The 12,354-nt window shown below is 42.4% G+C and overlaps 1 protein-coding gene across 3 annotated transcripts in view; it reads left to right on the top strand.

Annotated features, from left to right (window-relative positions):
* Positions 1 to 1,615, top strand: part of nr1h4 (nuclear receptor subfamily 1, group H, member 4) — a 45,897-nt gene extending 44,282 nt beyond the window's left edge. For all 3 annotated transcript variants that reach the window (XM_056261225.1, XM_056261224.1, XM_056261226.1), the window contains one exon: positions 1,369 to 1,615. In XM_056261225.1, coding sequence (XP_056117200.1) covers positions 1,369 to 1,607 — 239 coding nt within the window. In that variant the 3' untranslated portion in view covers positions 1,608 to 1,615. The remainder of the gene's footprint in view (positions 1 to 1,368) is intronic.
* Positions 1,616 to 12,354: the final 10,739 nt, after the last annotated feature.

Below are 12,354 nucleotides of genomic sequence, written 5' to 3'. Positions count from 1 at the left end.
AAAATAATAATAATTAAAAAAAACATAACCAGCCAGTGTTCAAAAATATCTGCTTGCTTTTGCCCGATTCAAAACGGTTAGCTTGTAATAATGATTTAAATTCCAGTGGTACTGGTGGATTTCCGCGGGAAATTCGAGCATGTCTTTGCGTCATTACGTCACATCTGTACACATAAAGAAGGCGTCCCGGCTAGTCGGCTATATTGCGTGAGGATGTTGGAGGTGGACATTTTTAGCCTTTTCTCACAGCATTAAATAATTAAACTTATGGCGGATCCAGAAAGGTTCAAACGACAATCACCAGTGACAACTGGACATTCACCACTTGTAAAACCCCAAATAATTCGGACTTCGGAGTGGGTAACGTTAGAGAAAAAAGAGACTGCAACTGGCCCACGCGAAAACAAGGATAAACATCGGTTCAAAACGGACGCAGAGATGGCTTTTTTTCTTTTAGGACAGGTAAGACATTTCAATAGTTCAATCGTGTAACAGTAGCACACTTGTTCGCTTAATTCACACAGTTACGGAGTTTCCTGTCTTTATTCGTTTAGCTATTATGGTAAATATTTTGAGCTAGCTATGAGAGGGAGCAATTCACCTCTACTCCAAGCAAACCAAACCGGCCTCCTCCGAAATTATATATAGTTTTAATTATGCATCGGATTACAGATACGTGTTTTTTTTTTTGTTTTTTTTTCTCAAAGAAAACCAGTAAAGAAACATTAATTTATTGGTATGACAATTAGAAATTAGACTGCACAGAAATAGAAACTGAACTACAGGGTAATCATAATACACATTAAATGTAGTCACAATGCTGATGTTGATAATTTGAGAACAAAGTATAATTTGAAAGGTTTGACGCGATCGTTATATTTAATCAGCACGATTTACTGCAAGGCTTTCCCCCCTTAGTTGATGTGGATGTTACTTACTTGTTCAGATGACATTTTCCGATGAAAATTCGTATGTTGTCATGGTCATACTGTAGGCCTACTTCCAAAAGTAGAATGTGTGATTCTGAATGCCAGTTTCCACATCGGCGCGGTGACTGACAGACTCGCAGTCTCAAAACATTGTGTTCATCTGCGCTGTTTCATGCCGATGTGCAACTCACGCAAAGTTAATAATTCCGCGAATAACTGCAATTACAGATTTCAAACAGAGATGGCGACAAAGAGGAAAAATGCCGGACTGCAGCTTTAAGCAATTATGCCATTTGTTCTGTTCCAATAATAAGTTAAATGGTTAATGATTAATAAGGTCACAATAGAGAAGCTACCACATTTTTGTCATTGTTTTAAGCTTTAGAAGGCCACAACAAAATGTGTTCCATTTGACTGTAACTGTTCTATCTAACCACAGACAGGCCATATGTAAAAGACCAGCAGGCAGTGGAGCGTCTGCAGGATCCCATGTTGGAGGTGCTGAGGAAGGTCTGTAAGCTACAGCATCCTCAGGAGCCCCAGCACTTCGCAAGGCTTCTCGGTCGTCTAACGGAACTTCGCACCCTCAACCACCACCACACTGAAATGCTAGAGTCATGGCGCATGAGTGACCACAAGTTCACCCCCCTCCTCTGTGAGATCTGGGACGTTCAGTGACTTTGTGACTGGAAATGGGGGGCGGGGGGGATGGGTGGATGAAGGAGAAATACCAAAGACTTTTACTAAGCTGCCAAAGAAAGGAGTTTACACACTTTTGAGAGAATTTGACTGTTAAAGTATGAAATGTAAACGTTATACATTGCCAAATGTCAAGCAGGAAGTAAAAATTATTTTAAGACATTATCAGCTCTTCAAGAAAAGTTTGGACACATTTTGATATTGTAATACCTTTGTAAATGTTTACCTGGCCTTTGCTACTTGATTTGTTTAAAATCTGCTTAATCTGAGGATTACATGGCTTTTTAAAATTTATGTCTGTTTGTGTATTCAATTCAATTCAAATTTATTTGTATAGCGCTTTGCACAATACATATTGTTTCAAAGCAGCTTTACAGAAAGTGCATTTCAGAAATGTACATAGAAGAAAATAGTTAGTTAATCATCATGTATTAATTTAGGGCATAACATATCGCTGGCGTTGAGTCGTCTCTTCACAGGCGTCGAGTCGTCCCATCGCAGGTGTTGGGGCATCTGAAGTCTCCGTGAGAGGCTGGATACAAGCTGGAGCTGACGAACGCTATTTACCTCGGGACTAGCGTCCCGAGATAACAGCAGAAAAGCAGATGGGAAATAATTAGCGTAGCTGCTGTTCATAATATTAATGCATTTGATCTGATTCAACAGTATAAAAGGTAAGCATTATGTGAATGCTTGGCTGAAGAGATGCGTCTTTAATCTAGTTTTGAACTGGGAGAGCGAGTCTGAGCAACGAACAGTATCAGGAAGGCTATTCCAGAGTTTAGGAGCTAAATGTGAGAACGCCCTCCCTCCTTTAGTGGACTTAGATATCCTAGGAATGACCAGAAGCCTCGAATTTAGTGATCTTAAAGAACGCGATGGATTGTAGGGCGATAGAAGGTCCATTAAATACACAGGAGCTAAACCATTTAGGGCTTTATAGGTCAGTAGTAGTACTTTGTAATTGATACGGAACTTGATAGGTAACCAGTGCAGAGATGATAAAATCGGTGTTATATGATCATATTTTCTTGACCTAGTAAGAACTCTAGCAGCTGCATTTTGGACTAACTGTAGCTTGTTTATTGAGGATACAGGACAACCAGCTAATAAAGCATTACAGTAATCTAGTCTCGAGGTCATGAATGCATGAACTAACTTTTCTGCATCAGAAACAGATAGCATGTTACGTAATTTAGCAATGTTTCTAAGGTGGAAAAAGGCAGTTCTTGTAACAAATGAAATATGATTTTCGAAAGACAAGTTGCGGTCTGTCTAGTATAACACCCAGGTCTTTTACTGTAGTGGATAAGGTAAGAGGACATCCTTCTAAGTTAAAGTTGTATTGTAAGAGATTTTGTGGGTAGTTTTTTGGACCAATAAGTAATACCTCCGTTTTATCTGGATTTAATAGCAGGAAATTACACGTCATCCAGCATTTTATATCTTTAAGACACTCTGTCAATTTAGATAAGTTAGTGTTTTCATCTGGTCGTGATGAAATATGTAATTGAGTGTCATCAGCATAGCAGTGGAAATTAATTCCATGTTTTCTTATAATATTACCAAGTGGCAGCATACATATTGAGAATAGCAGAGGGCCTAACACCGATCCTTGCGGCACTCCATAGTCTACTGACGTTATCTTCGATTTTTCCCCATTTAAACAGACAAAATGGTAACGGTCCGATAAGTACGATCTAAACCAGCTTAATGCCTGTCCCTGAACACCAGTGTAGTTTTGTAGTCGATCCAAGAGTATTTTATGATCTATAGTGTCGAACGCAGCGCTAAGATCGAGTAGAACTAGTATTGAGATACAGCTTGGTCCGAAGCTAAAAGTAAATCATTTGTAATTTTAACTAGCGCAGTTTCTGTGCTATGATGCGGTCTGAATCCTGACTGTATTGTGTAATTCATCTAAACATTTTAAGGTTCTCAAAATCTGAACTTCCTGACCTGTGGTCACTCTTTTCACATTTTGAGAATCATGTAAATTTCCAGTCGTCTTTTGTGCATAAATATGTGTTATCTGGAAGTTGATGTTTACCACTGAATACATAAACAGCATTATGAGTACATTAATTCATACAGATTCAGTGAAACACTATAGTATGGCCAAATATATGAGGACACCTCATCAATAGACCAATATGTGCCGAGCACAAAACCATGATAGTTCACCCAAAAATGAAAATTCTGTCATTAATAAATCACCCTTATTTTGTTCCAAACCCATAAGACTTTCGTTCATCTTCGAAACACAAATGAAGATCTTCATGAAATCTGAGAGCTTTAGTTTCGGTCCACTTTGAGCTACAAAAAATTCATAAAGAGATTGTAAAACTAATCCATATGAGCGGTTTAGCCCAAATTTTCTGAGGAGACACGATCGCTTTATATGAACAACAGATTTACTTCAGGCTTTTATTCACATATAAACATTGATCAACAAACAAAATCTCAACTGAACTTGCTTGACACGCGAGAACAAACCTCTTGCAGAAGCTCAAACGACTGCGTAACACGAGAATAAACTTCATTGGTTCTCGCACGTGTAAGAACTGATTTTCCTGCTAAGACAAAAGCTGAGATAAAACTCACCATAAAGCAATAAAACGCACCCTGGACAGAAGATCGCAAAGACAGAGCACAGGACATTGTCTTGTCCAAACGTTTCTCCTACCTTATCTCTGCATCCCCCTCTCCCTCTCCCCCTGAGTCAAGTCACCAAAAGTTCACTAAGAATGCTTATATATCATATGATGTATCTTGGGAATCTATTTTTTTTCCTTTTCGTGTTTGGTATCATTTTAAGTGTCTCTGTGCGATTGGTAAAATGGTCTTAATTTCATTGCAGTCATTGGTAATATGAGAAAGATTGAGGACTTAGGAGAATCCTGTGTTCCTCTTTGGGTGATGTTTCTTCAAGACATCTCCCCTCTCCCCCGAGACCAGGTGCTACCCCCTGGGGTACAGCAACTGACCCAAAACACACTGGAAAAATATTGGTACAACCCTTTTTCTGGTCTGGGTATTTAAGGCTAGGTAACAGAGCAATCTTTGGGAACCTGTAACCAGGAAAACCCCCATACAGTGCTGTGTCAGTGTTTTCCCGGTGGAAAGCACTCACACACTACTGTGTGTCTCTGTCAGGAATGCATTGCTTACTTTTAGAATCATCTTTGAGTAATTGATGTCATGTATTTATTATTTCTGAATTGGCTGTTAATTGCTTGTGTAATTGGCATGATACATGTTTACCTGACAAATAAATGTTACATCTTGATTTATTCTGAAGTATTCTGAAATCATTATTTTAGTAGATTATGAGGAGGCTGGTGCTACCGCAGCTCTGTGTCCAGGATAGGTCAAACTAAAGGCGCATATGAACGGAGCAGTAGGCACGTCATCTGAAGACCTTTTGATTTCTGTCTATCACTGACTTGGCAAGCTGTATGGAAGTGGCTAAATAAACTACACTTTTTTGTATGAGTGAGCAGTAGGCAAACGACTTAAGAGGTATTAGCAAACCCTGCACCCTCTGACCAAGATCAGACTGGCAAGACTGTGTCCGTGAGATCCACATAAACCCGGAGCGTGTGACTCTATGCGGCATTGGGTCCCTTAATGAATGAATAATTGATAGTATGGGATATTCAGAATAATCAAAGATCTAAATTACATCATAATCAATATTTATGATTATTTTCTAATAAGAAACACGATCTAAAGTTGATTATCAGTCAAAATTGGAGTCAGATTAAGCGTAGAGCTAAAGTAATATTGAAACTAAATTCTAATAAATTAAGTGAACTTCACTGGAGTGCTGAAAAGACATACATGCATTATCCCTTCGCCCAGGCCGTTGGATTCCGTCTTTGGACCAATGGGTGGTCCTTACACACGTCAAGAGAACATGCTTGAGCTTCTGTTTACCACAAATGATATGTGAGTGAGTTGATCAATGTTTGTGTGAAAAGCCAAAATTTTGGACTAAATCTCTCATATGGATTGGTTTTACAATTCCAACTCTTTATGAACTTTTAGCGTCAAAGTGGTATTTACGTATGCCAATGGAGGGACAGAAAGCTCTCAAATTTCATCAAAAAGATATTAATTTGTGTTCCGAAGATGAATGAAAGTATTACGGGTTTGGAACGACATGAGGGTGAGTAATTAATGAAATAATTCCATCCAATACTTTTTCATCATAAATTCATGAGCAAGTGAAAAATGTGAAGGGTAAGAATTGATGTGATTGTATAGGCCTGTATAGCCTGTGCACCCATGTGTGCTTTTTTAAACTTTATTAATATAGGATTAGTCCTCCATTAAAATTTCAGTCCCACGAAGCACGCTTTCACACCTGGCTCGTTTCGAGCATTTGTTTCAGAACCTGGTGCGTTTTTTGCCTTATTAGTTGGGTTCGTTTAGGCCTATATAAACACGCATTCACGCTCAATTGAAACAAACTCTGGGGCAGTTCGGTTGAGGTGAGAAAGCAATCCGACCCAACGGACCAACAAACTAGGGACTATGGATGGAAATTAGCCTTTGGCTAAAATCCGGCATTTTTTTTACATGCATGTACTCTATGTTATGTTCATTAAAATGCACTGTCCCAATCAAATAAAGAATAAAAACAAAAAAAACAAGCGATATAATAATTCATTATGGGATCTGCAGCAGTGTCTGATTCTGTAAGTGAGCATGTCGCAGTTGAAAACCAAAGAGTGCCTCTTCATCTTAAAAATTGCTTTTCTCCGTGCATTGCAAGCATGCTGTCCCAACAAAGTCGAAAAGATTAATCTTTCCCGTAGCGTAAGCTAACTTACGCAATACTCGTTCCCTCTTCTAGAGAGAACCGAGGTTGCGTTAGGAAACCGATACGTTCTCTTACGAGAGGTTCTCTCGTATTGCGTAAGTTAGTTTACGCTACGGGAACCCTTTGTCAACGCCGTGCAAGCCAAGCATTCACAATGAGTCCCAGGGCTTTCCGGGGAACCCAAATAAGTGGAAAATAGGGTGGCCAGCAACGCGGGCCAGCACTTGTACATAAGCGGCGTCGCCGTTCTGTATAAGCATATAGTACATACCCAATAGTGCAGCTCAACCAGAAGAGCTAGTATACGTGAGAGTAGCCTGCGCACGAACATCTCTGGACAGAATGTACATCTCACTTAAACTGACAGAAGTTTTGCCTGCAGAGCGGGAACTTCTAGGTTATAAAACCTGACAAAGGTGGACGGGGAGGCCCAGCCCGCCGCCACACATATGTCGTGAATAGAAATTCCGCTGGACCATGCCCACGAAGAGGCCATGCCTCTGGTGGAATGAGCCCTGATGCCCAGGGGGCATTGCAGACCTGTCGACGCGTAAGCGGCTGCTATAGCGTCCACAATCCATCTGGATAGGCTTTCTTTCGAGGCGGCGAGACCCTTGGTGCGCCCACCAAACGAAACAAAAAGCTGCTCCGAGCACCTGAAAGGGGCGGAGCGCGCAGTGTAAATCCTCAGCGCCCTGACTGGGCAGAGGAGATTAATGTCGCTCTCGTTATCGGATGAAGTTAGAGCCGATAGAGAAATGACCTGCGCTCTGAAGGGAGTGCCAATCACTTTAGGAACATAGCCGTGTCTAGGTTTGAGGATGACTTTTGAGTCATTCGGCCCGAACTCGAGACACGCGCGCTGTCCAGTCCCCCACACGTTTCACTGATGACAGGGCTGTCAGGAAAACGGTTTTGAGTGATAGGTCCTTTAACTCCACGGAATCTAGTGGTTCAAAGGGGAAAGGTTTCAGGGCCTCAAGGACCAACGAAAGATCCCACATTGGAACCGACGGGGGGCACGGAGGGTTCATCCTTCTGGCTCCTCTAAGGCAGGGGTTCTCAAACATTTTGGAGCCAGGGACCCCTTACAGGGGAAAAACATTTCCAAGGACCCCTTCATATTTATAACAGTGACTGAGCCTAAAGTTAATGTGGGAGCGGTTAATGAAATTTGACACAAATAGTCTCCACCCAGGGTCATATGCAGGGTTTTCTAAATAGCATACTGAGGTCCCAAAAGTGATCTTGCCCAAAAGTGATCTTGCCCCCCCCCCCGGTGAATTTTAGATTTTCTTGATCTACATGTCCATTTTAAGGTGTTTTTAAGGCCAAATATGGTACTTTTTCCTTGATATACCCAGAAAGAATGGAAGTGCAATGTGACAACATGTCCCATAGGTGGGGCACATTGTAACATGACCATATGACAGATTAAAATGTTATCTGATCTAATCAAACAAATATAGGCTACAAGACAAACAAAAATATTTTCTCAATAAAATACAATTTTTAACTTTTTCATATAAAATAATGGCATTTTAAAATAATTAAAAATAAACTAATTTTTGAGTTTGACAACGAACACACAGCTATACAACATAGTTCAAAACATATTCATTGTAACGCAGTGTGACAACATGACCCACTTGCACAACTGGGATTTACGTTGTGCCCCGCTATCCCCTATATTTCCTTTCCCGGTTGATACTTTGCAAACTGATTGTTTCTGTCGTTCGTTTAAAACTAAACTTCTAAAACAGCTGTTTAGTTTAGCGATTTACATCTTATCTCTCACTTTATGACCGAATAACTGAAGCGTCATGCGGAAATTCGCGCTCGGCTTGCAGCTTCTGTGAACATAAACCCGCCTACTTTGATTTAATCTCCGACTCAAACATTTTGACATTGATGAGCGCTGTTAGTCTGCTGAAACCGCTCAGATGAGAAGGTCAGTTATCATCGCGATGTTTAATATCCTTGCAGCACCAAATTAGAGTTAATGTTAGGCAATTATTTCACAACTTTCATTATACACATAGAAAAATTACAGAGGCCCGGACCTCAGGGACCTCAATTGTGGGTATACGACCCTGTCCCTATGCACAAATTTATAATTTACTGTATTTTCCAGAAAATAAGTTGCACCTGAGTGTGTAATACTTTGTTGCGTTCTTGAGGCGTAGTAGGCCTATACTTCCCCTCACTCCAGAGCAAATCCTTAAATTAATGGTATCAAATGGTATTCAGAACAAAACGAGAATGAAAAATAATACGGTACTATTAATAGATAATAATACAAATAATAATAATAATAGTATACAGACAACATTTATTTAAAACATCAAGTCTAAACGAATTAAGTTGAATCGAAACTGAAACCTCAGACGTTGGGCTCGTGCATCTCTCATTCGGTCCAAAGTTTCCATATTTGCGATGTAGCCTAACATTTGGATGCTTAACTATTTATGTAAAGAAAGCTTCATGCTTCAGTCCCAATATAGGCCTACACGTATCAGCATCTTCACATTTGGAGAAATGAGATTGGAACAAAAGCAAGTCGACAGTATATGATTGACCGTCACTGCCTTCATAGTGTACAACAGACAAATTAAATTAAGCAGAACTTTTTATAAGTTCGGTGAGTATTTTATTTTGATAATGAACAGGTTTTGATGTCAAATTAGCAGTGCTAGAACTGACATATTGTGCGCGCACACGAGACGCCGGCGCGAACACTTGGATTTTTCCTCAGCAGTGGAAACAAAGGAATACTCTTGTTTATGGTCATACAGATAAGAGTACATCATTCAAAACGGCAAAGTGTCTATTTTTTATTTGTGTATACATTAAAAATGACAACAAAATGTCATGCCTTTTAAAAATAAAGAACACAACAGGATGCGCGTTCTGCCGTCTCTGTCTCCTTTCTGGCGCACGTGCCCAAAAATCGACCAAAACACAGCGAATACTTGACGCACAGACATAAGAAATATAGATAGATTATCTATCTATAGAAACCTTTAAGAGCCTACTTTTTTATTATTTGACATTAAATGCATTATATAAGTCACTTTGGAATAAATAGCAAGTTTTCAGATGCTAAAGAAAACATGACTTATAGTCGGGAAAAACGGTAGGCTGTTATAAATTATTTCGCGGACCCCCTGGCTATAGTTCACGGACCACCAGGGGTCCGCGGACCCCACTTTGAGAACCCCTGCTCTAAGGAAGCGGATGATGAGCTCGTTCTTTCCTAGTGACCGGCCGCGCGTCGACTCAGCGAACGCTGCAACGGCCGCCACATAGACTTTGAGCGTGGATGGGGACCTCCCCTTATCCAACAGCTCTTGTAGGAAACTGAGCAGCCGCGAGACCCCACACGTCCGTGAGTCCAGGTTTTTGTCAGTGCACCATTTGGAGAACACAGACCATTTAGACGGGCAAAGCTTTCTAGTAGAGGGCGCTCTAGACTGCGTGATCGTGTTCATCACTCCTTCTGGTAGGGCAGCGGGTACCCATTGATTACCCATGTGTGCAGAGACCAGCGCTCTGGATGGGGATGCCAGATCGAGCTGCGAGCTTGCAAGAGGAGATCCGTTCTCACCGGAATCGGCCACGGGGCTGTTAGTGACAGCCGCGTCAGCTCCGGGAACCAAATCTGATTCTCCCAGCATGGGGCTGTGAGGAGCACCGAGTGGCGCGTTTCCCTGATTCTCTTGATTACCTGCGGGAGCAGAGAGATCGAAGGGAAGGCATACAGAGGGCGGCTGGGCCAGACTTGGGCCAGTGCGTCCTCGTTCTTCGAAAAGAACATTGGGCTGTGAGCGTTGTCTTTTGACGCAAATAGGTCGACTTCCGCTTTGCCGAATAGGCGCCATAATTTCTGGACTGTTTGGGGGTGCAGGCACCATTCCCCTGGGGGAACGTTGTCCCTGGATAGTTTGTCTGGGCCGTCGTTCAGGTGGCCTGGCACATGTGCAGCTCTCATCGAGCGCAGGTGAGGCTGAGACCACGTGAGGAGGCACTCTGTCAGATCGCAGAGGTTCCTGGATCTGACGCCACCCTGACGGTTCACATAGAAAACCACTGACATGTTGGCTGATCGGACTAGAACATGGTGGTTCTGTATGAGCGGGAGGAAGTGCTTCAGTGCGTTCTCGACCGCTATCATTTTCAGACAGTTTATGTGAAGGAGCTTCTCCTGGTCTGACCACAGGCCAAAGACCGGTCTGCCCTCGAAGAGCGCACCCCAACCTGAGTTGGACGCATCTGTCGAGATGACCTTTCGGTACGAAACCGCTCCCATCATCACACCCCGCTGATACCAGTCGGCTGTTAACCAGGGCTGCAGAGCCGTAATACAGGTCTGAGTCACTCTGATTCGCAGCCGGCAGTCCAAGCTCGGCGAGACACACGAGCATTGAGCCAGCGTTGGAGCGGGCGCATGCGCAGTAAGCCCAGCTGAAGCACTGCTGCAGCTGAACCCATACAGCCCAGCATCCTCTGGAATGTCTTTAGAGGGATGATGCTGCCCCTCTGGAAAGTTGCGGCTAGGTGTCGAACACGGCGCGCACGCTGTGTCGATAAACGAGCCATCATGGCCACAGAGTCCAGTTCTATTCCTAGAAAGGAAATTGACTGACTGGGCAGTAATGAGCTCTTGGTCCAGTTGACCGCAAGACCCAAGCTTTCCATATGACTGAGGAGCACAGTTCTGTGAGATAGTAGTTCTGTCTCTGACTGTGCCAAAATCAGCCAGTCGTCCAGATAGTTCATAATTTGCAAACCCTGATTTCTCAAGGGGGCGAGAGCCGCGTCCATTCACTTTGTAAATGTACGGGGTGCCAGGGACAGGCCGAACGGCAGGACGGTGTATTGATAAACCTGACCGTCGAAGGCGAATCTCAAGAATGGCCTGTGACGGGGTATTATCTGAATCTGGAAATAGGCATCTTTCAGATCGAGAGAAATAAACCAGTCCCTCGGGCGAACGTGCGCGAGGATTTTTCTGGTTGTGAGCATTTTGAACGGCCTTTTCATAAGCACCTTGTTCAAACGTCTCAGATCTAAGATGGGTCTGAGGGCTCCGTCCTTCTTGGGTACGTAAAAATAACGGCTGTAGAAGCCTGACTCGCTCAGAGAAGGCGGTACCAATTCTATGGCCCCTTTGCACAGTAGCTTCGCTATTTCTGCGTGGAGTAGATGTGCTACTTCTGCATTCACAGTTGTCGCGGTCCGCGCTTGAAAGCGAGAGAGAGAGAGAGAAAATGACCATATTCAAACCAAAATATCTGACTTCCTCTTGGTCTGAGCTAATGACAGTTAATTAGAAAGTTGTCCGGCTTGATCTGAACAATATGCGTACCAAGTTTTATGATTGTAGGTAAAACTATAAAACTAACAGCCCCACTTTTGTCAAAAGGTGGCGCTACTGAGTCCCTGCACCACGCCCGTTTCTGAAACTTTGCACATGTCTACTGGCTAATAAATGTGATGTGTCTGTCGAGTTTCATGCAATTTCAAGCACGTTAAGAGTCTCAAAAGCATCAACAAAGAATATTAAAGTTTGATGCGTTGCCACGGCAACAGTATCTAAGATATCAATAATCATTTCACAGGTCTACATCTGCCGTGTGTTTACATTATACACATAAAGTTTGAAGCAAATCGGGTAAAAATAAGAGGGTGATTTCAAAGCATTTAGAAAGTGACACACTTCCTGCTGCCAGTTGGTGGCGCTATAACTTTGACTCACAATAGTCACATCCATGTGATCGTCCTCTTACAGCGAACACACTGCTGAAGTTTCATCAAGATCAGTTAATGTATGCAGAAGTTATGACACACTTCCTGTTTCTTGTTTCTCGCCATAAATTCCTGTCCTCGCCACGGCCA

Source organism: Rhinichthys klamathensis, unplaced genomic scaffold (assembly GCF_029890125.1).
Source record: "Rhinichthys klamathensis goyatoka isolate OS25496 unplaced genomic scaffold, OSU_Roscu_1.1 h1tg000181l_1, whole genome shotgun sequence".
In the NCBI taxonomy this organism is placed as follows: domain Eukaryota; kingdom Metazoa; phylum Chordata; class Actinopteri; order Cypriniformes; family Leuciscidae; genus Rhinichthys; species Rhinichthys klamathensis.
Note: the sequence above shows the minus strand (reverse complement) of the source record. Positions and strands in the feature narration are given on the sequence as shown.